This window comes from Panthera onca, chromosome A1, assembly GCF_046562875.1.
Source record: "Panthera onca isolate mPanOnc1 chromosome A1, mPanOnc1 haplotype 2, whole genome shotgun sequence".
Taxonomy (NCBI): domain Eukaryota; kingdom Metazoa; phylum Chordata; class Mammalia; order Carnivora; family Felidae; genus Panthera; species Panthera onca.
Window position 1 is genome coordinate 154,478,668 of NC_138339.1, and position 22,559 is coordinate 154,501,226.

Below are 22,559 nucleotides of genomic sequence, written 5' to 3' on the forward strand. Positions count from 1 at the left end.
CCTATGGGCAGGACTCACTGTGGAGTGGTGTGGCCCCTATCTTGGCTGCTTGAACACTACCAGGCTTGTGATGCTGCTTCTATGGGATCTGCCAAAGGCATATTTGCCAGGGTGTATCCACAAGGTGCACAGGGGTGGGAGGGGTAGGCTTAACTAGCTTTGCCATGTGTGGTCTCCTGAGGGAGGGGCCCTGCAGCACTGGGAGGGAAGCAGACCCATCGGTGAGATGGATCCACAGAAGCACAGTGTTGGACCTTTGTGCGGTGCGAGCAAGTTTTGTGATGGGAACTGGTTCCCTTTGGCATTTCTGGGGAATGGGAGAGAGTAATGGTGTTTGCCAGTGCCTTTGTTCCCCTGCTGAGCTCTGTCCTTCAGGGACTCAACCCGTCTCCCTCCCAGCATCCTTTCACCCTTCCCACTCTCGAGAGCAGAGCTGTTGACTTTTAACATTCCAGATGTTAAGTCCCACTAGCTGTCAGAACTCACAGAGTTTCACCCCTCTGCTTTTGCAAGCCAGAGTTCAGGGGCTCTGCCTTGCCCAGTCGGCTGCCCCTGCACCTCCCTGGCTCCCTCCCGCCAGTCCGTGTAGCACACACCGCCTCTCCACCCTTCCTACCCTCTTCCATGGACCTCTTTTCTATGCTTCCCTGGGAGAGTCCATTCTGCTAGTCTTCTGGCAGTTTTCTGGGTTATTTGGGCAGATGTGGGTGGAATCTAAGCAATCAGCAGGACGAGGTGAGCCCAGCGTCCTTCTAGGCCACCATCTTCCCATCCTCTCACTTTCAATTCTCAGGTATCTTTTGGTCTAAAATGAGTTTCTTATAGGAAGCTTATAGATCTCTCTCTCTCTCTCTCTCTCTCTCTCTCTCTCTGTCACACACACACTCTCTCCATTTTGACATCCCATGTCTTTGGATTGGAGCATTTAGTTTATATACATTCAGGACAATTTTCATAGATACATATTTATTATCTCATTACTTAATTTGTTACTGTCTTGGAGATTTTCTATGTTCCTGTCTTGTTTTTGTCTTTTTTTTTTTTTTTTTTGGTCTTTCCTTTCCACTCAAAGCACCCCTTTAATATTTCATGTAGGTCTGGTTTAAAGGTCACAAACTCTTTTAATTTTTGTTTCTTTTTGGTTGTTTGTTTTGTTTTTGACTGGGAAACTCTTTTTCTTTCTATTCTGTATAATAGCCTTTCTGGACAGAGTATTCTTGGTTACAGATTTTTTCCCATTTGCCCATTGATATATCATGCCACTCCCTTCTAGCTTGCCAAGTTTCTGTTTAGAAATCTCCAGTTAGCCTTTTTGGTCTTCATTTGTAAATTAATGGCTTATTTTCTCTTAGTACTTTTAAGAATTCTTCTTTATCAGTATATTTTGCAAACGTGATTACAATATGGCTTGGTGTTTTGCTTCTTTTATTGATTTTGATGGGAGTCTCTGTGCCTCCTGGATTTGAATGTCTGTTTCCTTCCTTGGATTAGGGAAGTTTTTACTTATGACTTCCTCAAATAACCTTTTCCCCCTTTTCTTTCTCTTTTTCTTCTATGTCTCTTAAAATACAAATGTTACAACATTTGATGTAGTCACTTAGTTCACTAAGTCTGTTCTTGTGTTCCATTCTTCTTCTTTCTCTCTTTTGTTCAGCTTCATTATTTTCCATTATTTTATAATCTATATCCTTTATTTTTTCATCTGCTTTTCCCATCCTGTGTTCATTGAATCCAGTCAGGTTTGAATCTCATTTATTGCAGTTTTTGTTTCTCACTGATTTTTTTTTTTAACTCTGCAGTAAGGGCCTCCTTGAAATCTTCCATCTTTTCTCAAGCCCAGCTAGCATCCTTAGTATTCTTGCTTTAAATTTTCCATTAGGCACATTGCTTATATCTCTTTCTATTTTATCCATGGATGTGAAATGTTCTTGTTCTTTCTTAAGAGATAAATTTCACTGTCTTGGCATTTTGTCTAGGTCTTTATGTTCTTATGTGTGTTAGGAAAGCCTGTTATATTTTGTTCTCATGAAAATAATGGGTTTATGAAGAAGAGGTCATATAGTGTCCCAGGCTTGGCACTTCAGGGAGTGTCTCTGATGTGTGCTGGGTGTACTATGCTGGTGTGTTTTGGCTGCTCTGTCTTTCAGTCCAGCAATCTACAGAGGCCCTCCTTGCCTACAGTGCACAGTGTTTTCTCTTTGGCTAGAGTGTGTTGAGTTTTAACTAGGTGTTCTCTGGTCTGCTTGTTAAATGAGATATAATGTTACTTCCAATAAAATTGAAGCCTTGCAGAATTCTCTGGTTGGGAGACTTGGTGTGGGTGTGGTTTCTAATGGTCTTCTGCAGAAGTGGCCCACCTGTCCTTCTGAGGAAATTTGAACATGAAAGGCACTATTGGCAGAGTACAGAGGTATGGGATCTGGTGTAAGCTGATTATGCAGTGTGTGTCAGAGTTGTGGTACCAAGGTTATCTTGAGATGTGGGTGAGAGAAATGTTTCCAGTCATCTGCTTTGTTCCCAGAGTGGGTTCTTCATGCTTATCACTCTCAGGAAAGCACCCCATGGAAAGCAAACATCCTGTGTGTCCAAGGCACCCCCAAATCACTCCCTTCATGCTGTCTTCCTCCAGGCTGTTGTCCTGCCTTTTCTCCAGGAGTACTGCAACACTCCCCATGCTTTATCCCAGCAAAGCCAACTGACTTCAAAACTCCAGGATCTAGGGATTTGGTGTGTGGAGGGGCCTGTGCAGACCTCCTGGGGAGGCTCTCACCGACCTGAGACTGCGCTGAACCTTGACCAAGAAGGGAAGTCTCACCAGAATTCAGGGACATGGGACTCGGACTAAGCAGTCTAGGCAGCCAGAGTGGGAGTTGCACTGCCCCTATAAGGTGGTTTTACATTTATGCTGAGGGATGGGGGAGAAAAATGGCACTGGAAAGCTTTGTTGTCCCTCGAGAGGAGTCTCTGTGAATGTTACCTTTCACAGATGTGTTCCAAGAAGATCCAATAATGTCCACGTGTGTGTCTCAGGCTTTCTTCAGATCACAACATCTGCTTCCAGGTTGTCTGCCTTCTCTCCAGAAGCAGGGCCATACCCCCATGGCTTTATCTCAGTCAAGGTTGCTGAACCTTAAAACTCCAGTCATTAAGCCCGATTGGTTGCAAAAACTTGCAAAAGTTAACTTCTCTAATTTTTTCAGCCAATGACTGGGAAGTGTTCTCATTATGTGTTCCCCTGTATGATCATGTCTCTCTCATCTTTCTTTAGATCAAGCCCACCCTTCTGTAGCACTATGATTCATATCTCCCCCAAACTTTTTTTGCACTTCCTACCTTCATCAATGTGGTCTCTTCTCTCCCCCTAGATGTGGGGTTTGTTCTGTCAGTCCAAAGGTTTATTTCTTGGATATTCAGAATGATTTGATAATTATCTAGTTGTGTTCAAGGGACAAGACAAGGCTAGGGTCTTCCTGCTACACTACCTAGTTTCCTCAAGATCACTGAATTTTATAACTCCTGGAGTTAGAACCCACCAAATTTTAAAGCTTTTGGAGTTAAGCTTTGTTGATTTTCAAAACCAGACATCATGGGAATGAATTTTACCTGTGAAGGTCCCAGTTTCCAGGGGCTTCAGGTGTGGGTCTTATTCTTTCACATCTCTATGCTTGTGATGTCCCTTTTGTTTTTGGTTAGTTGGGCTTGAGTTTAATTTGCAACTACATCTCTTCCTCTTTTACACTCTTCAATTGGCCTTCTCTCTCTCTCTTTTTTAAGTTTATGTTTTATTTATTTTGACAGACAAAGAAAGCATTTGGGAGAGTGGCAGAGAAAAAAGGAGGAGACATAATCCCAAGCAGGTTCCACATTGTCAGCAATGTTGAGGGGCTCAAACAGCATTGTTGAGGGGCTCAAACTCATGAACTGTGAGTTAATGACAGGAGCCAAAAAACAAGAGTAGGGCATTTAACTGACCAAGCCACCCAGGCAATCCCATCTGGCCTTCTCTATTTAACTGTGGATGATCTATTTTGATAGTCTTCAGATTGTTTTCAGAGTTCATTGGATAGGTGCATTTGTTGCCTCATTATGTCTGTGGGTATTCTCCTAATCTGTCATCTGCCATCAAATCTCTCTCTAGGAATGTTTAAACTTGAAATAGAAACAAGCTTAAAAACCATAGTAATGCATGTAAATTTAATATTCACTGGTTAAGATAAATCTATAGACAAGTATAGACTACTGTAATACTATAACAGTGGTGTGAAATTCATTTTTAAATTTACTATAAAATTTAATTAAAAAAAGTAATAATAAGAATAACTGAAAGCATGTTATTGGAAACACAATATAAAAATATGTAAATTGTGACATCAATAATATAAAGTGTAGAAATGAGTCAAATTATAGTTTTAATTTGCAATTACAGTAAGTTGCTATCAACTTAAAACAGATAGTTATAACTATATAAAGTTTTACTTAAGTTTTATGATAACCATGAAGAAAGTATATCTAGAACATACATAATATAACAAGAAAACAAATCAGTGCATCATTTCCCAGAATCAACAAATTATAAAAGAAGGCAGCAAGAGAGAAAAAGAGAGACAAATTATCTAAAAGACAGATGAAAAACACTTAAAAAATGACAATAACAATTTCATAGATATTAATGATTATTTTAAACCAAATAGATTAAACTCTCCAATGAAAAGGCAGAATGACTCAAAGTATTAAAATAAAAAATAAAATAGGATATGCTGTCTACAAGACACACATAGGCTGAAATTAAGTGATGGCAAAAGATATTTGTACAAATGATAACCAAAGGAAAGCAATGATGTGTATTTATACTAGACCTAATAAACTTTATTTGAAGAAAGTGACATGAAATGAAAAAAGGTCATTATGTAATAATAATAAGTTCATGAGGAAGATATAAACATTATAAATATGTTTGCACCTAAAATAGGAGCATCTAATGTATAAGTAAACATTGACTTGAAGGAGAAATAAATAACAAAACAAGTAATAGGAAAATTAAGTATCTCATTTTTAATAATGGATAGAAGAACCAAGAGAAAAATTAGTAAGGAAACAGAAGATTTTAACATACTATAGGAAAAAAAAATAAGCCTAGTAGATGTATACAAGTAATTATTCCCAAAATCAGTAGAACATACATTTCTCATAAGTGTTTATGGAACACTTTAAAGGATATATCATGTTTTAAGTGACAAGAAAAACAACATTCTTTAAAACTATGAGAATATTGAAATCATACCAAGTATATTTTCCAAACACGGTGATGTAGCTAGATCAATAACAGACAGGAAACAAAAAATATATATATATATACAAATAAAATAACACACTTCTGAACAAGTGAGTCAAAGAAGAAATCAAAAGTGAAGTTAGTAAATAACAACAACAAAAAAACAAAAACAAGGAAAACATGAGACACCAAAAGTTACATGATGCAACAATAGCAGTACAAAGATGGAATTTTATTAATCTTACATAAAAAAAAAATATTTCAAATAAGCTAAACTTACAGTTGAAAGGTTTAGAAAAGTAGAAAAAAATAAGGCCAAAGCTATAGAAAGAAGGGGACAATAAGATTAGAGCAGAAAAGAACAAAATGAAAACTGAAATACAATAGAAAAACATTAATGAAACTAAAAGTTGGCTTTTTGAAAAGATAAACAAAATTGGAAAGCCCTTAGTTAAACTAGGTATGAAAAAGATGACTCAAATTATTAAAATTATAAATGAAAGACACTACAACTCATGCCACAGTGATACAAAGAATTTTAAGAGATTACTATAAATGATTACAAGCCAACATATAGGGTAATTTAAAAGAAATGGATACATTTCTGGAAACAAGAAATCTACCAAGAATCAAGAGAAAGTGGAAAATTTGCACGGGCTAATAACGAGTTAGAAGATTGGCCCAATAATTTAAAATCTCCCAACAAAACAAAGCCCAGAACCAGATGGCTTCACTGGTCACTTTTCCCAAGTATTTAAAGAAGAATTAACAGCAGTCCATCTCAAAGTTTTCTAAGAAATAGAATAAAGGGGACACTTCTAAATTTAGATTAAAAGTTCATCATTAATCACATATAAAAGCCAAACAAAGACACTACAACAAAAGAAAACTACAGATCAATATTCTTGATTAATATAGACATAAGAATCCTCAACAAAACACTAGCAAACTCAATGTAACAGTACGTTAAAAGGAACATACACCATGAACAGCTCACTTGGGATATTTACTACTGCAGTGCATGAATGGTTCAACCTATCCAAGTCAATTAATTCCATCAGTTAAGAACCCAAATCAACCAATTAACATATGTTAAATGAATAAAGAATAAAAATAATTACATCATCTCAATAAATGCAGAAAAATTATTTGACAAAATTCAATACCCTTTCATGATAAAAACTCATCAATTTAGGAATAGAAAAAAAAATATCTCACCAAAATATAGGTGATATGTAAAAAGTCCACAGTGAACATCATACTTAATGGTGAAAAACTTTTCCTTTAATATCAGGAACTACTCTCCCTGTCAAATAATAATAATAATAATTTTTTAAAAAGGGACACCTGGGTGGCTCAGTTGGTTAAGCTTCTGACTTTTGATTTTGGCTCAGGTCATGATCTCACAGTCGTGACCTTGAACCCTGAATGGTACTTTGTGCTGGGCATAGAACCTGCTTGATTCTCTTTCTCCCACTCTCTCTGCCCGTCCCTAACTCACACCCCGTCTTTGTCTGTCTCTCTCAAAATGAATGAATGAATGAATGAATAAAAATAAATAAAATAAGATCAGGAACTAGGAAAAGAAAATGCTCACTCTCACTACCTCTATTCAATATAGGTCTGCAAGTTTTAGACCAGGCAGTTAGTCAAGAAATGGAATAAATAATAGGGGCGCCTGGGTGGCTTGGTCGGTTAAGCATCCGACTTTGGCTCAGGTCATGATCTCACGGTCTGTGAGTTCGAGCCCCGTGTCAGGCTCTGTGCTGACAGCTCAGAGGCTGGAGCCTGTTTCAGATTCTGTGTCTCCCTCTCTCTCTGCCCCTCCCCTGTTCATGCTCTGTCTCTGTCTCAAAAATAAATAAACATTAAAAAAAAAGAAACAGAATAATACTCATTCGAATCAGAAGAGAAGTTATTTCTGGTTGTAACTGACAATATATTATATGTGCAAAGCTTTAAAAACCATTAAAAATGAAATAGAGTAAAAAAAAATAAGCAAATTTTCAGATTGAAATATCAAAACTTAACACTCAGTTTCTAAAACTAACAAGTTATACAAAAAGGAAATTAAGGAGGAGGGGCCAACATGATGGAGAAGTAGGAGAATCCGATGTTCCCTCATCTCTCAAACAAAGTAGTGTTGAGACCAAAGGAGTTTGAACTGTAAGAGTCCAGGAAGCAAAGTGACAGTCACTTCCAGGGACCCACTGGGACAACCTGACAGGCCACCTATGGGTGGGTGATTGTGAACTGAGAGAGATCAAACAAATGGAGGGGAGGGACTCCTTCTACAGAGAGACAAAGGGAAGAGAAAGAGAGGCTGGGGAATATAGGACTGTATCTGGACAAGAGAAAAACTAGCGACCAATAAGGAGAAAGATCCAATCTCTAACTGCAGTGCTTTCTCTGGACTCAGCCTGGCTGCCCTGTTCACATACCTGGAGAGGTGGGGAGCCAGCCCCAGGCTCAGTAACTAGCTCAGAGGTGCAGTCCACAGTAGGAGAAAGCGATCCCCTCCCTGGAGTGTTGTGGGAAGAAGGTATATATCAGCTCAAAGCAGTGAAACTTCCTGAACCGGGGCAGACAGAGTGGTAACCTTAAAGACATCAGAGTTGAAGTCCCAGCGGAGTGCCAGCGACACATGGGAGTCAGCAGAGTGGGATAAGCCACACATTCTCTGTACTGTGAGGCTGTGGGGCATCTCTTACTCAGAACCAGGATGCACGGAGTGGGAATCTCTAAGACATCAGGGTTTAAATCCAAGCCAAGCACCAGGGAGGCATGGGAGTCAGAAGAGGGGGGCAAATTGCCTCGTTTACATCCATGGCACAGTGAGGACAGCTTGAACAGAGTGGTTTAGGACACCTGGTCTATGGAGGAGAGACAGGGTTGTCACCATTTTTCTCCCCATCACCAACAAGGTGGGGTGTCAGGGAATGGACAAAGGGCCCACAGTGGAGGCAGTACCCACCTCCACCAAACCATGCCCCTCCACACTTGGTAACTGCATATCTTCAAGAGCAGGATTGACGCTGAGAAATTAGACAGCCCCTTCTCCAGACCAGTGCTGTTACATTGCCTGATTTAATTCTTGGACAATTCTTATTGTATAGATACATTCTTCCTTACTTTTCTCCTTATCTCTTCCCTCCTCTTGTCTGGTTACTCTGATTGTTGGTTTGTTTAAACAGACATATTTAATCCATTCTCTTGATACATGTTCTACACCTCCTTCTTTATTCTCCTTTCTCTTTCTCTGGAATAAGCCATATAGTTTCTCGGCCTGGTCAATTTTTATTTTATTTTATTTTCCCCTGCCCCTGTCATTTCTCTCTTTGTATAGGATAAGGCCTCTTCCATCAGCACTGCATCATCAATGTTGTTTGCTTATAGCTGGTGTTTCTGTTTTTTTTTTTTTTTTTAATGTTTGTGTGTGTGTGTGTTTGTGTTTGCTCTTTTATTTTCTGTTTTTTGTTTGTTTGTTTTCCTATCCAGGGCTACTTCAATGAACAAATCAAAGCACATCTGGTGGAGGGACCAAAACATCACTATGAGTAGGGAGATAAAGTAATCAAAGTCAAAATAACAGAGATCAAGTAACACTCTCCAAAATCACCTCCTGTAGGGACAGTCCCTGGACAGTGTATGGACCCTCTTTAATATAATAGTGCTTGCAGGTGCAAAGCACATAACAAGCTTTTAAAACACATAAGGGACAGACGACTAGCCAAAATTATTAAAGGAAGAATTTTCCTAAAGAGAAATTCCAGAAAGAAATGACAGCTAAAGAATTGATCAAAACAGATACAAATAATATATCATTAAAGTCCCCTGTAATTACCACATTTGTATCAATAAGATTGCTTATTTTTGTGATGAATCGTTTTATATATTTGGGTTCTCCCAAATTAGGTCCACAAACATTTATAATTGTTAGCTTTTCTTGATGGATAGACCCCGTAATTATGATATAGTTCTCTTCTTCATCTCCTGTTACAACCTTTAAAATCTAGTTTGTCTTATACAAATATGGCTACTCAAGCTTTCTTTTGACTTTCAATAGCATGATATATGGTTCTCCATCCCCTCACTTTCAATCTGAAGTTGTCCTCATGTCTAAAATGGGTCTCTTGTAGACAGCAAATACATGGGTCTTATTTTTTTTATTATTATTCATTCTGTTACCCTATGTATTTTGATTGAAGCATACAGTCCATTTACATTCAGTGCTATTATTGAAAGATATGAGTTTAGAGTCATTGTGTTATCTGTAGGATTGGTTGTGATAAATCCATTTTCATTAGTGATTTTATCTATGGTACCTTTCTTTTTTAGAAGTCTGGCTAGGGGTTTATCAATTTTGTTTATTTTTGCAACAACAAAAAAAAAACAGCTCTTCATGTCATTGATCTGTTCTTTTTGTTTGGATTCTATATTATTTCTGCTGTGATTGTTATTATTTCTCTTCTGTTGACCTTGGGGTTTCTTTATTAATCTGCTTTTAGTTCCTTTAAGGGTGCTGTTAGCTTTTCTATTTGAGATTTTTCTTGAGATACACCTGGATTGCAATGTACTTGTCTCTTATCACTGCCTTTGCTACCTCCGAAAGGGTTTGGACTGTTGTGCTTTTGTTTTCATTTGTTTCCATATATTTTTTAAATTCTTCTTTAATTGCCTGGTTGACCCATTCATTCTTTAGTTGGATGTCCTTTAACCTCTATACATTTGGAGTTTTGTAAAATTTTCTGTAGTGTTTTCAAATTTCATAGCATGGGGATCTGGAAATGTGCATGGTATGATCTCAATTCTTTTATATTTATTGAAGGCTGTTTTGTGACCCAGTATGTGAACTATCTTGGAGAATGCTCCATGTGCACTCAAGAATAATGTGTATTCTTCTGCTTTAAGATGAAAAGTTAATATATATGTCAGGTCTATTTGGTTCAGTGTATCATTCAGGGTCATTGTTTCTTGATTGCTTTTCTGTCTAGATGATCTGTCTATTGCTGTAAGTGGAGTTTTAAAGTCCCCTGCAATTACCACATTCTTACCAATAAGATTGCTTATTTTTGTGATTAATTGTTTTATATATTTGGGTTCTCCCAAATTAGGTGCATAAACATTTATCATTGTTAGCTCTTCTTTATGGATATACCCCATAATTATGATATAATACAGCAATGGGCAGATCATCTAGACAGAAAAAGCAATCAAGAAACAAATTATATATATATATATATATATATATATATATATATATATATATATGTGTGTGTGTGTGTGTGTGTGTGTGTAAATATATACATTTAAATGTAATGGAATATTACTCTACCATCAAAAAATGAAAATTTGTCATTTATAATGACACAGATGGAGCTAGAATGTATTATACTAAGTGAACTAAGTTGATCAGATTTAAAAAATACCATATGATTTTACTCATATGCGGACTTTAAGAAACAAAACAAATAAATGTATGGTAAGAGGGGGGGAGAGAAGAGAGGGGAACAAACTACAAGAGGCTGTTAATGATAGAGACCATAATGAGGGTTGATGGAGGGAGGTAAGGAGGGCATGGGCTAGATGAGTTATGGGTACAAAGGAGGACACTTGGGATGAGAACTGGGTGTTGAATGTAAGTGGTAAATCACTGAATTCTATGCCTGAAACCAGTATTTCACCATAAGTTAATTAAAGTTTAAATTTAATAAACAGGAGAAAAATTGTGAGACCTAAAACTATCAAACCCCTGGAAGAAAACATAGGAGGAATCTTCATAACACTTATCTTGGGAATTATTCCTTGTATATGACAACAAAAGAAAAAAAAAAAAAGATGAGTAAGATCACATCAAATAAGAGCATCTGCACCAAAAGAAAATAATCAGCAAAGTCCAGGGCAAGCTACAGAATGGGAGAAAATATTCTTTCAATATGTCTGATGAAACAAATTACAAATCTATATTAAAAAAAAACACTCCTTCAAAAAAACAGAGAAAGAAAGAAAAAGAAAGAAAGAAAGAAAGAAAGAAAGAAAGAGAAAAGAAAACAAAATACTCAAAAATGGGCAAGGGAGTTTTTAATTATGTTTTTAATGTTTATTTATTTTTTGAGAGAGACAGAGCATGAGCAGGGGAGGGGCAAGAGAGAGAGGGAGACACAGGATCCAAAGCAGGCTTCAGTCTCTGAGCTGTCAGCACAGAGCCTGATGTGGGTCTCAAACTCATGAACCAGGAGATCATGACTTGAACTGAAGTCAGACACTTAACCAGTAGCCACCCACGTGCCCCAAAAGTGGGCAAGGAATTTAATAAACATTTCTCTATGAGGACATAGCAACATTTATATGAAGAGGTATTCAATGTCCTTCCCTGATGCTCATCATAAGGGAAATGCAAATAAAAACCAAGAAATATTACCTCATCCCTGTTATGGTGGCCAGTTTCCAAAATAACAACAACAACAACAACAATAACAACAACAACAGAAAATAACAAATCTTGGTGAGAATTTGGATAAATTGAAACCACTGTATACTGTTGATTTGAATACAAAATGACACAACTTCCATGTAAAACACTATGGAAATTTCTCAAAACATTAAAAATAAAACTCTCATATGATTAGCAATCCTACTTCTGTGTATTTATCCAAAGCAGCTTGACATCATGATCTTGTAGAAAAACATGCACTTTCATAATTGTGGAAGGTGGCATTATTCATGGTCGCTAAGAAGTAAAAACAACCTAAATGTATATCAACAGACAAATGGAAAAAGAAAATAAGGAAATTCTTTCATATATGACAATATGTATGAACCTGGAGAACATATGCAAAGTGAAATAATTCATTGACAAAAGAACAAATACTGTATAATTCCAATTATATGCAGTATCTAAAATTGTCTAACTCATATAACAGATAGCAGAATTGTGGTTGTCAGTGGCTGGAGGAAGGGAACATGATGGCTCTTCAACAGATATAAAGTTTCAATTATACAAGATGAACTAGACCTTTGCTGTACAACAGTATGCCTGAAGTTAACAATGTTGTATTTTGCACTTAGAAATTTGTTGACAGTGTAAATCTTATGTGTTCTTATTACAATGAAAGAGACCCTTTTATGAGGGTGAAAAGACAGTTATGGACTTGGAGGAAATATGTGTAAACTACACATCTGACAAAGGACTATAGCAAAATATATAACAGACTTTTTTTTTTCTTAAAGAGAGAAAGAAGGTGCTATTAGGGAAGGGGCAGAGGGAGAGGGAGAGAATGAATCTTAAGCAGGTTCCATGCCCAGTGGGGAGCCCCATGTCAGGCTTTATCTCATGACCATGAAATCATGACCTGAGCTGAAATCAAAAGTCAAACCCTTAACTGACTGAGCTACCCAGGAGACCAATATATAACAGATTTTTAATTCAACAGTAATAATCTAATTAGAAACCAAACAAAAGACATGAACAGGCATTTTACTAAAGAAGATTCATAGATGCAAACAAACACATGAAAAAATGTGCAACACCATTAGCCATTATACAAATGTAAATTAAAACCACAATATATACTTCACACCTACAAGAAGAACTAAAAGAATTAGTAGTAACAACAAATGATGGAAAAATGGTAGAAAATTCAGATATCTCACACATTTGTTTGAGGAATATATAATGGCATAGCCATTCTGGAATTATCATCCTTCAATTGCACTTTTGAGTATGTATCTTAGACAATAAAGACTTATGTTTACACAAGAAAACCCATAAGTACTCACAGCAGCTTTAATTCTAATGGCCAAAACTAACCTAAATTTTCTTCAACAAGTGAATAGTTAAACTGTGATACATCCATAGCATGGATTACTACTTAGCAATTAAAGTAAATTAGTGACTTATATAATGTACAACTTGAATAGATCTCAAAGGAATAATACTAGATGGGGAAAAAAAGCAAATATCATAGAGTTACACAATATATTACCCAATGCATACAACGCTACTGAAATAACAAAACTACAGAGATGGAAAACAGATTAGTGGGTCAGGGGCTACAGAAGAGGAGAGAATGAGGTAGCTGTTACTATTTAAAAAAAAGTAGCTGTTACTATTTAAAAAAAAGTAGCATGAGGGATTCCTGTTCTGGAATTATTTTGTATCTTGCCTATGTTGGTGGTCACACAAATTTATACATGGGGAAAAGTGCATATAATGTACAAACATAGAAATGAATGGATATAAAACTGGTGAAATGTGAATAAAGTCAGTGGATCACATCAATTCCTGACTGTAATTGGGGGAAAGTGTGTGAAGCATAAATGGGATCATCTGTGTTATTTTTCATAACTGCATGTAAATACATATCTTAAATTTTAATGTTAAAAAACATAGTTAAGGGCTATACATAACACTTGTTATTTTTTCAAGAATGGAAAATAAAAAAATATGATTTTTCCACAGTATGAAGCCTGTGACTTCATAGTGACATAAATGAATCACTATGAGAAGGAAGGAAAAAAAGGAGAAAGAAAAGGAGAGAAGAAAGGAAAGAACAAAGGAAGGAGGAAGGGAGGGAAGGAGGGAGTGAGGAAGGAAGGAAGGAAGGAAGGAAGGAAGGAAGGAAGGCAAAGGGAAGGAGGGAGTGAGGAAGGAAGGAAGGAAGAATGGAAAGGATAGAGGGAGTAAGGAAGAAAGAAGGGAAGAAGGAAGGGAGGAAGAAAGAGATGGAGGGAGAAAGGAAGGAAAACCAAGCTCCTGTATAGGATAATTCCAAATAATTAATGTAGATAGCCCACCCCTCAAAAAAGGTGAACATTAGCCTGCCTCCCACCTTGAATGTGAACTGCACTTAGTGCCTTGTTTTCAAAAAGTAGGACATATAACAGGGAAGGGAGGAGTAACTTTACAGTGGAGAAATCTTACAAGCACTATCAGCCAAGTGACCAAGATTAACATCATCAGTGATAAGTCATGTAGACATCATGTACCCCTAGCATGACATGACAAGAGCACTTTACATCTGCAATCTTCTTTCCCAAAACCTATAATGTTAGTCTAATGAGGAGAAAAACATCAGGCAAAAAATAATTGAGGGATGTGCTAAAAACTCCTGTCAGTACTCCTCAAAATGGTCAAGGCTTTAAAAACAAGGACTGAATCACTCTCACAGCCTAGAGGAGCCTAAGGAGACATGCTGACTAAATATAATGTGATCTCCTTAAAACAAATCTGAAAAAAGATAAGTACATTATGGAAAATGGGTGAAATCTGAATAAAGTATAGATTTTAGTTAATATTAATGTACAAATATTGGTTCTTAGTTTTACTAAAGAACCAATGTTGGTTCCATAGTAATGTATGATGTTAACAATATAGAAAACTGAATGAAGGATGTATGGAAATTCTGTACTATTTGTCAACTGCTCTATATATCTGGAACTGTTCAAAAAATAAAAAGTTTATTTTAAAATATTATTAACGTTTTAAAAGTATCTAGTTTGATGAATCATTTGATTTTCTTTTGAATCAGGGATCTATTTGGATCCATTTGTAAGAGGAAAATATATTAAAAAGTAGCGTGATAGGATTGGGTGGCCAAAAGTACTTGATTGAAGCTCAAATGTGGCCGTATTAGCAGTAACAAAGGTGACTGTAGGGTTAGTAAAGAGAGAATGAGTGTGTGGAAAGAAATAAATTCTCTCCAAACAATTTCCTCATATTCCTTTTTAAAAATTTTTAATGTTTATTTATTTTTGAGAGACAAAGCATGAGCAGGGGAGGGGCAGAGTGAGAGGGAGACACACAATCTGAAGCAGGCTCCAGGCTGATCTGTCAGCACAGAGCCTGATGTAGGGCTCAAACTCAGGAGCCACCATGAGATCACGACCTGAGTCAAAGTGGGCGACTTAACTGACTGAGCCACCCAGGTACCCCTAGATTCTTTCATTTTAACAAGCTTTAGTGAATTCATTTTTTTCCCACTTTTAATTTAAAGCATATAGTATAGCATTCATTGATTTAATGAAATGTAAGAATAAACCTACCAGGAATAGGAAACGAAAGGAAAACTGAGGCAAAATCCTAGGCTTTCCAGAGTTTAAAATGTTGTTATTAACTGTAAGAGCATGTTAAGAGACCAGTAACAATACAATGTAGGTAATAAGCCCAAACATATATATTGTAATTAACTAAGAAAAATATGTTGTTATCCACTGTGGACATAAAAGGAGACTTTCCTAGAGAGGTCAGACTTAAATCTGACCTTGAAGAAAATGGAAAATGTAGCTATGAAGATACGGTAAAGGAGATGATTCTAGAAAGGGGAAATAGTTTTAGAGTGATAGTTCTGGGAATACAAAGTAAGGAGAAAATAAGAGATGTTAGAAAGGAAAAAAAAATCAATAACTTGTTTAATGGTTGTATGGGATTAATGACTAAAAGACAAAGAGAATTATAAATTGGACCTCTGGGAAAATAATAGAAGTGATGACAAAAAAAAAACAAAAAAGAATCTAAGCATGTTCTAATAGATAGTTTTGAAAAACTCTATATCATGGGGAGAAGATTGCTACATTTGAATACCACAGCTCTTAATGAGAAACTGGAAGGGCTGTCATGAAGCTGCGGTGTTTGGTCTGAGAAGACATTCCACACTAAACCCCAGGGCACTGAGGAATTAGGCAGATCCCAGCTCTGCTCACAAAGCAACAGGCTGAGGAGAGACAACTTATCAAGGCCTACAGAGTTACTTGTTTTTTTCCTACTAAAATAGTTTATGTTTTCTTCTTTAACAATACATTCAATATTAATTGGCAATAGGAATTTTGAACATTTTATATTTTCTAAGAAATTTTAATGACTGAACAAAAATTACAAGGTAAGCACCTTGATAGAGGAAGTAACTCAATTTTTCTGGATTGTGAAAATAGGTTTATGCTAATGCATATTTATCAATAGTGTTTGTAAGGCTCAACTTGGGAAATGGATAATTTGCTCAGAAATAGGACAGTGTTATTTGACTGTGACCTGGTACTTTATTTATATCATTTCTCAAGTGGACATAATAATGTCGAGCCCCCTTCTATATATTTCAACAAAATAAAATGCTGGAAAGTGCTTTAAAGCCTATAAGGGATCATAAGTCAAAATAAAGCAATAATTTCTGGTAGAAAAATGTTTGTGCTAAAAACATTTACTTGGTCCATGCACAATATCTAGTATTCCATCCCTAAGCTGATGATGTATTTAACTCATTTTCACTGAATGCAACATGATGGATCTAAAGAGAAAAGGTGGAATGTGGCAAAGACAGTTCCTTGCATCATATATCTCATGGTTTAAGGGACAAGGCATACGTTAAAATATATAATCACAAACAATGATGAAATTCAGGTTTCAGCCCAGGCTATAATGAATAGAATTTGTAAGGAAATTTTATAATAGAATTTAGCCAAGCTTATGGATACCCAAAAGCTTCAGGAAACAGCACTTGAGCTAGGAATCAGAAACTATGTAACATGGCACTGAAGTCACAGAACCCTGCTTTGCTTTTCTGAGAAGTTAGACAACTTTGAAACATCTAGCCATTCTGAAAATTCAGTTCCTTGCCATCTGATGACTCTATATCAAGCACAGACAACCCACTGGTTACACCAAGACTCACTCCAAGGCAGGAGAAAGTAAGATTCATGATGGCAAGTTTTGTCATTATTATTATTATTACTATTATTATTTTTATCTTAAACTATCTCCATATCTAAAAGCAGGCTAACTCATCAAGTATATCAAACACCCGGTGACAGAAGGCAGGTCTGATTCGCATGTGATCAATTGATTTGAAGGCGATCAACACAGAATGCTGTAATAAAGTATGGATATATGAAAACAGATGCCTATTTCTGGCAGTACCAACCCACAGAGGCTTTCTCATTCTTCACAAGAAGTTTGAGGCTCTTAGTGTGAGCAAAGGGAGAACAGACTTGGATATTTTTGTTGTCATCATTTCTGTATCCAAAAGTCATTACTATTTTTGGTGAGCAAATCAAAATGAAGTATCTGGAAAGAAGCAGTGAATTGAAATCAAATTGCACAAGTATTAGAAAAGTAATCAATGACCTAATATTTGAACACACTGTTTCTAAGGAGAGGGTACTGGGTGGATGCGGGCAACAGATTCTTTTAGTCCTTTTTGTAAATAACAAAGGAAACTTGGATCTCCCTCTTACAGTTGGCATACATACATACATACATACATACATACACAGCTTTCAGAAGAGGGGAGTATCCTAACAATTTAGAAATGATATTTTCAAGAATGTCATGAATGAATGTCACAGCTTTCCAAGGAGATAATAGAATAGGATATTGGAGTCTCTTATTTTACTACACGTTTCTTAGGTAGGTTTTTAAATCATGATTTAGTAAATTCTATCAAGCTTTTGTAACTAATGCAAAAGGCATATTATTTTTTAAAATTTAATCTGTTCTAATTGGTGAACTAACTTTAGAAATACTCTGATATTAATCTTGCCTTACATTAAATTCAGGTAATTATGTTTTTTTAATACACAATTAGGGTCAATTTACTCTTTTCAAAAATAATTTGGAAACTTTTTGCAAGAATACAATTTCTCTTTCTTGTACTATCATCGCCAGGTTTTTGTAATAAGGTTATAGGAGTCCCATACAAAGACTGTTATAGACTCAGCAAGAGTTGTATAGATATTTAGAGTGTTTTATAGATATCTAGAAAGAGGATTAAATAGAGCTAAGATAATCTAAAAAGGATAAAGTTAGTAAACTTGAAGGAAAGGAGGCCTATAGTTTTTCTCTGAGCCCATCAGTGGCATAACAGCTGTAGCTAGAGGTTAAAGACAGTACAAATTCTATAAGAGCAAGAATCCTATAAGCTCATATAGAAATAAAACTTTCTCCCTCATTAATACATAATCTGAATTTACTATAAACCATGTAAATACAATGAGTAGTTTCCCTGGATAGAAAATCAGACCAATTAGATTAAAAACTTAAATAACCATAAATGTGTGTAACACGAAGCACAGGCCTAATGATCAATTTTCTCCTAAATTATAATGTCCCCTAAGTGCCCAGAGCCAAAAGGCTTGACTAAAGTAGAAGTATTTTAAAATTTTGAAAAATCCTTCTATAAATTAAATTAACAGTGATTTTTTTTATGGGAAAACAAAATCTATAATTTTTCCTCAAAAATATTATTGGGACATGTGGGTGGCTCAGTCAGTTAAGTGTGGGACTTTGGCTTAGGTCATGATCTCACTGTTGGTGAGTTCAAGTCCCACATCTGGCTCTCTGCTGTCAACACAGAGCCTACATTACATCCTGTGTCCCAGTCTCTGTCTCCATCCTTCCCTCTCTTTGTGCTCACTCTCTCTCTCAAAAATATACTTTATATATATATATATATATATATATATATGTATATATATATGTAATATTTTGTATGTATTTATATAATATATATTTATATTTTTATATTATATATAAATATAATTTATATTAAGGAAATCACTGAGAAGATGAGAATGGAAATAGCATAATTTTCTAAAGTTATGAAAAACTGGAAAATGGGCAGTTGGAAATTGTGACTTATCAACACATCATCATATTTTACAATTGTAAAAAAAAACAACTACATTTATCCAAAGTTTCTTTTAATATATGAAAATAAATCTCATAAAATAAAATTAATGGAATGCATTATAATACATACACTCTGGTTTCTAGAAGTACATTAGGGCATGGATAAGTAATGTAGAAAGAAATATTAAGAACTGATTCAAGTGATCATGGATGATTATTTTCATATTTGCCATTGTTATTACAATATTATTCTTAAACTTTAATAAGAAAATGCTTCATTTCTACGATATTTAAAAAAAATCTCTTCTCTTCCTTTTTTAAATCTCCTCTCTTCCTGTTAGCATTACAGACAGCCTTGAGGAGCGGGAATGAGACAAAACCCACAGATTTCATCCTCCTGGGCTTCTTCCCTGAATTTAAATACATTTCAGCCATGGTCTCCATCATTCTCCTGATCTACATGGCAACCTTCACTGGCAACACTCTTCTGATCCTCCTCATTTGGTTGTACTCCCATCTCCACACACCCATGTACTTCCTGCTCAGTCAGCTCTCCTTAATGGACTTAACTTTGACCTCTAGCATCATCCCCAAGATGGCAGCCAACTTCTTCTCCGGATGGCGGAGCATATCATTCTTGGCTTGTGGGACTCAAATTTTCTTCTCCCTGACTGTGGCCATTGCGGAATGCATCCTTATAACGCTCATGTGTTTTGATCGTTATGTAGCCATATGCGATCCTCTTCGGTACCCAGCCATTATAAATCTTAGGGTATGCTTACAGATGATTGCTATGTCTTGGGTTGGAGGGGCACTTACTTCCTTGGGCCACACGGCTTTTACCTTGCATTTTAATATCTGCAGCCCCAGAGAAATTCCCCACTTCTTCTGTGAAGTTATGGCTGTGCTTAGGATCCTCTGTGAGGATATCTCAGCCTATGAGAAGGCAGTGGTGATAACAAGCATCCTTGTTCTGCTCCTGCCCTTATCTCTCATCTTGTCTTCTTATGTTCTCATCTTCCTTGCTGTACTCCGAGTGAACTCCCCAGAAGGTAGGAACAAGGCTCTGGCCACCTGCTCTTCTCATCTCTGTGTGGTGGGTCTCTATTTTGGTCCAGGTTTGTGCATATACATGAGACCTGGTTCTGCCAAGACTCCAAAGTTAAATCAGGGTCTTTTTCTGTTTGGAACTGTCCTCACCCCTCTCCTAAACCCTCTTGCCTACAGTCTCAGGAACAAGGAAGTTCTAAGTGCACTGAAAAAGTTAATGGGGCGGTGTCAATCCTCCAGGTAAATGGCAGAAATCCCAATATCAGCCGTAGGCAATATAAAGATGTACCAACAAAGGGACATTTTGTCTGTTAAATAATAATCCCTTCAAACCCTGGTAAAGTCAACTAATCTTACTGAGTTTATCTGAAGGAAAAAAAATGTTTATCTTTTCCTCCCTGTATCTAAAAATTTCTGTCCAATTGTTCTAGATGATGTGATGATAAAGAACAAGGGACTGTATACATCAATTCTCTTCATGATTTACAATTGATGGTAATGTGAATTTTATTATTTCCAAAGCATCATATTGATTCCATGAAAGAAAGGCCAGTGTCTGCATATCTAAAATGCAAAATAATCACCTAGAACTTAGGTTGTGCTTCAGGATAATTCCCTGGTAAAGTTAATTAATGAGTCCCATGATAAATCATCAGGAATCAAATAAAGTTACCAGTATTTCTTTTTTCTCCCTAACATAATTTTAATTCTTCTTAATCCTGGAAAAATACAATCTTCAATCTATGTCAGTGCTTCCAAAGAGTGGTTTTCTGACCTTTTGCATTAGAATCATTTGCTGACTTCACAAAATATGCTAATTTTGCACCCATCTCAGATGAACATCATTAGAATCTGTTAAATTGGGCTTAAGAATCTGACTAGCAAACCTTTTAGTGATTTTCATGTTTACCAAAGTTTGTGAGTCACTGATATAATTATTGACCCCCTTTTCTAGACCAGCCTTGCAAAATAATCTTGCAAAATAATCTTTAAGGTGGCTGGCAAAAACTAATGTTATTTTTTAAGATAGTAGAGAATGAACTTTATGTTTGGAATACTTCAGAATTTAAATATTTTGAGCACACAGTAGTTGAGAAAGTAAACAAGACTCATATTTGTTATATAAAATATGAATGATTGAAAATATTTATAACAGAATGAAATTTTAAGTAGGATGCATCATAGTGTTTCTAAAATATTGATATATGTCAAAAATATACTACATAGGTAGAACACTAGGAATTTATTACATGTGTTTCTTTTTAAAATTTAATTAATTAATTTATTTTTATTTATTTTGAGAGAGAGACAGTGCACTCAGGGGAGGGACACAGAGGGGGGGGGGGGAGAGAGAAAGAACCCCAAACAGGCTCCATGCTGACAGTGTGGAGCTGAATGGGGGGCTTAATCCCACAAACCATGAGACCATGGCCTGAGCTGAAATCAGGAGTCAGACACTTAGCTGACTAAGCCACCCAGGCACCCTTGACTTTTTATTTTAGAAGTGACTGAGTGAAATTACAGGAAAACAGTTTTTTAGTGAATAGGAAACACTCAGAAGGAGAACTAACAGCCTAATTATTTTTCTCTTAAATATCTCAGAAGCCATCAACTAGACATTGTATTTCAGAGATTGTATTACAAAGCTGAGTTTGGAAAAACTTAAATTATGTGTGTTAAATTTCAACTGTGCCAACAATATTAAAAAAGTCCCCTCCAGAATTACTAGAGGAATGGCTGAGAGAATATGGTTCAAGAAAGGACCCTGAGAATTTCACTTGAAACTGACTCAAAATACCACTTCTCTAAAAAATAAAATAAAATAAAAACTATCTCTAACTCATCTCAAATTGGAGGAGTGGGTCATTTAATAGGTACTACAATGGTCTGTCACTACCCAGTTGTTGGTGCTATAATATTCTGGTACTCTAAGGGGAATCCACAGATAAGATTGAATTTAGAAGATGATGCTAGGAAGGAAGGGAGAAGTACTTAAATGATGAAATAGTGCTAGCTGAAGAGTTTCTGCTGAATCATATATGTTCATAAAGCATGTTATTTATGTTTGACAGTTTTTACAAAGAGTTCTATTTTTATATGTAACTCATAAATGAACATTTTAACCATGTGAAGTTCACAGCAAATAGTTTTCCAGATGGATGTCTGGAAAGCACTCATCTTGGACTTTAAACTATGTGGTTCTAACACACTATTGTTGGAGGAGCACCTTTACACAAGAGGACTTAATGCTTTAGGGGAAAATAAATAAAGTAGTTAAGTACATGATTATTCAGAGGAATTATGATTCAATTCTAATTAAATCATGGTTCTTTTGTTTCTTCCCATTCTCATATTCATGATTTTAATTTTCTTCTTCCATTTTAACAGATATCCTATATGTGTATATCTGTTGTGGAACAACTCAAATATCTTCTGTAAATAAATAAAATATTTAAAAATCAACCACATTACTAAATATACATGAAAATAAAATTTTGTAACTGAATAAATTGCTTTAATATGGAAACTGAACTCCGTGGGTTTAAGATGTAGGAAAATGAAACTTTTATGAAAAGGACAAGATGACCACAATCTCAGGTGCACAGAGACTCTGAGATA

At 36.0% G+C, this 22,559-nt stretch overlaps 1 protein-coding gene across 1 annotated transcript; it reads left to right on the forward strand.

Moving 5' to 3' along the window:
* The first annotated feature begins 226 nt into the window (after positions 1-226).
* Positions 227-20,184, forward strand: LOC132680511 (olfactory receptor 2M5-like). The gene is made up of 2 exons (XM_060634185.2): positions 227-263; positions 19,232-20,184. The coding sequence occupies exons 1-2, from the start codon at positions 227-229 to the stop codon at positions 20,182-20,184; spliced, it is 990 nt and encodes a 329-aa protein (XP_060490168.2).
* Positions 20,185-22,559: the final 2,375 nt, after the last annotated feature.

Excerpts from the sequence above, each read along its gene's own strand:
- LOC132680511 (XM_060634185.2), top strand. The coding sequence starts at position 227 with ATGGATCCACAGAAGCACAGTGTTGGACCTTTGTGCG. Across the intron at positions 264-19,231 it reads CAGTGTTGGACCTTTGTGCG|CATTACAGACAGCCTTGAGG; the intron begins GTGCGAGCAAGT and ends TCTTCCTGTTAG.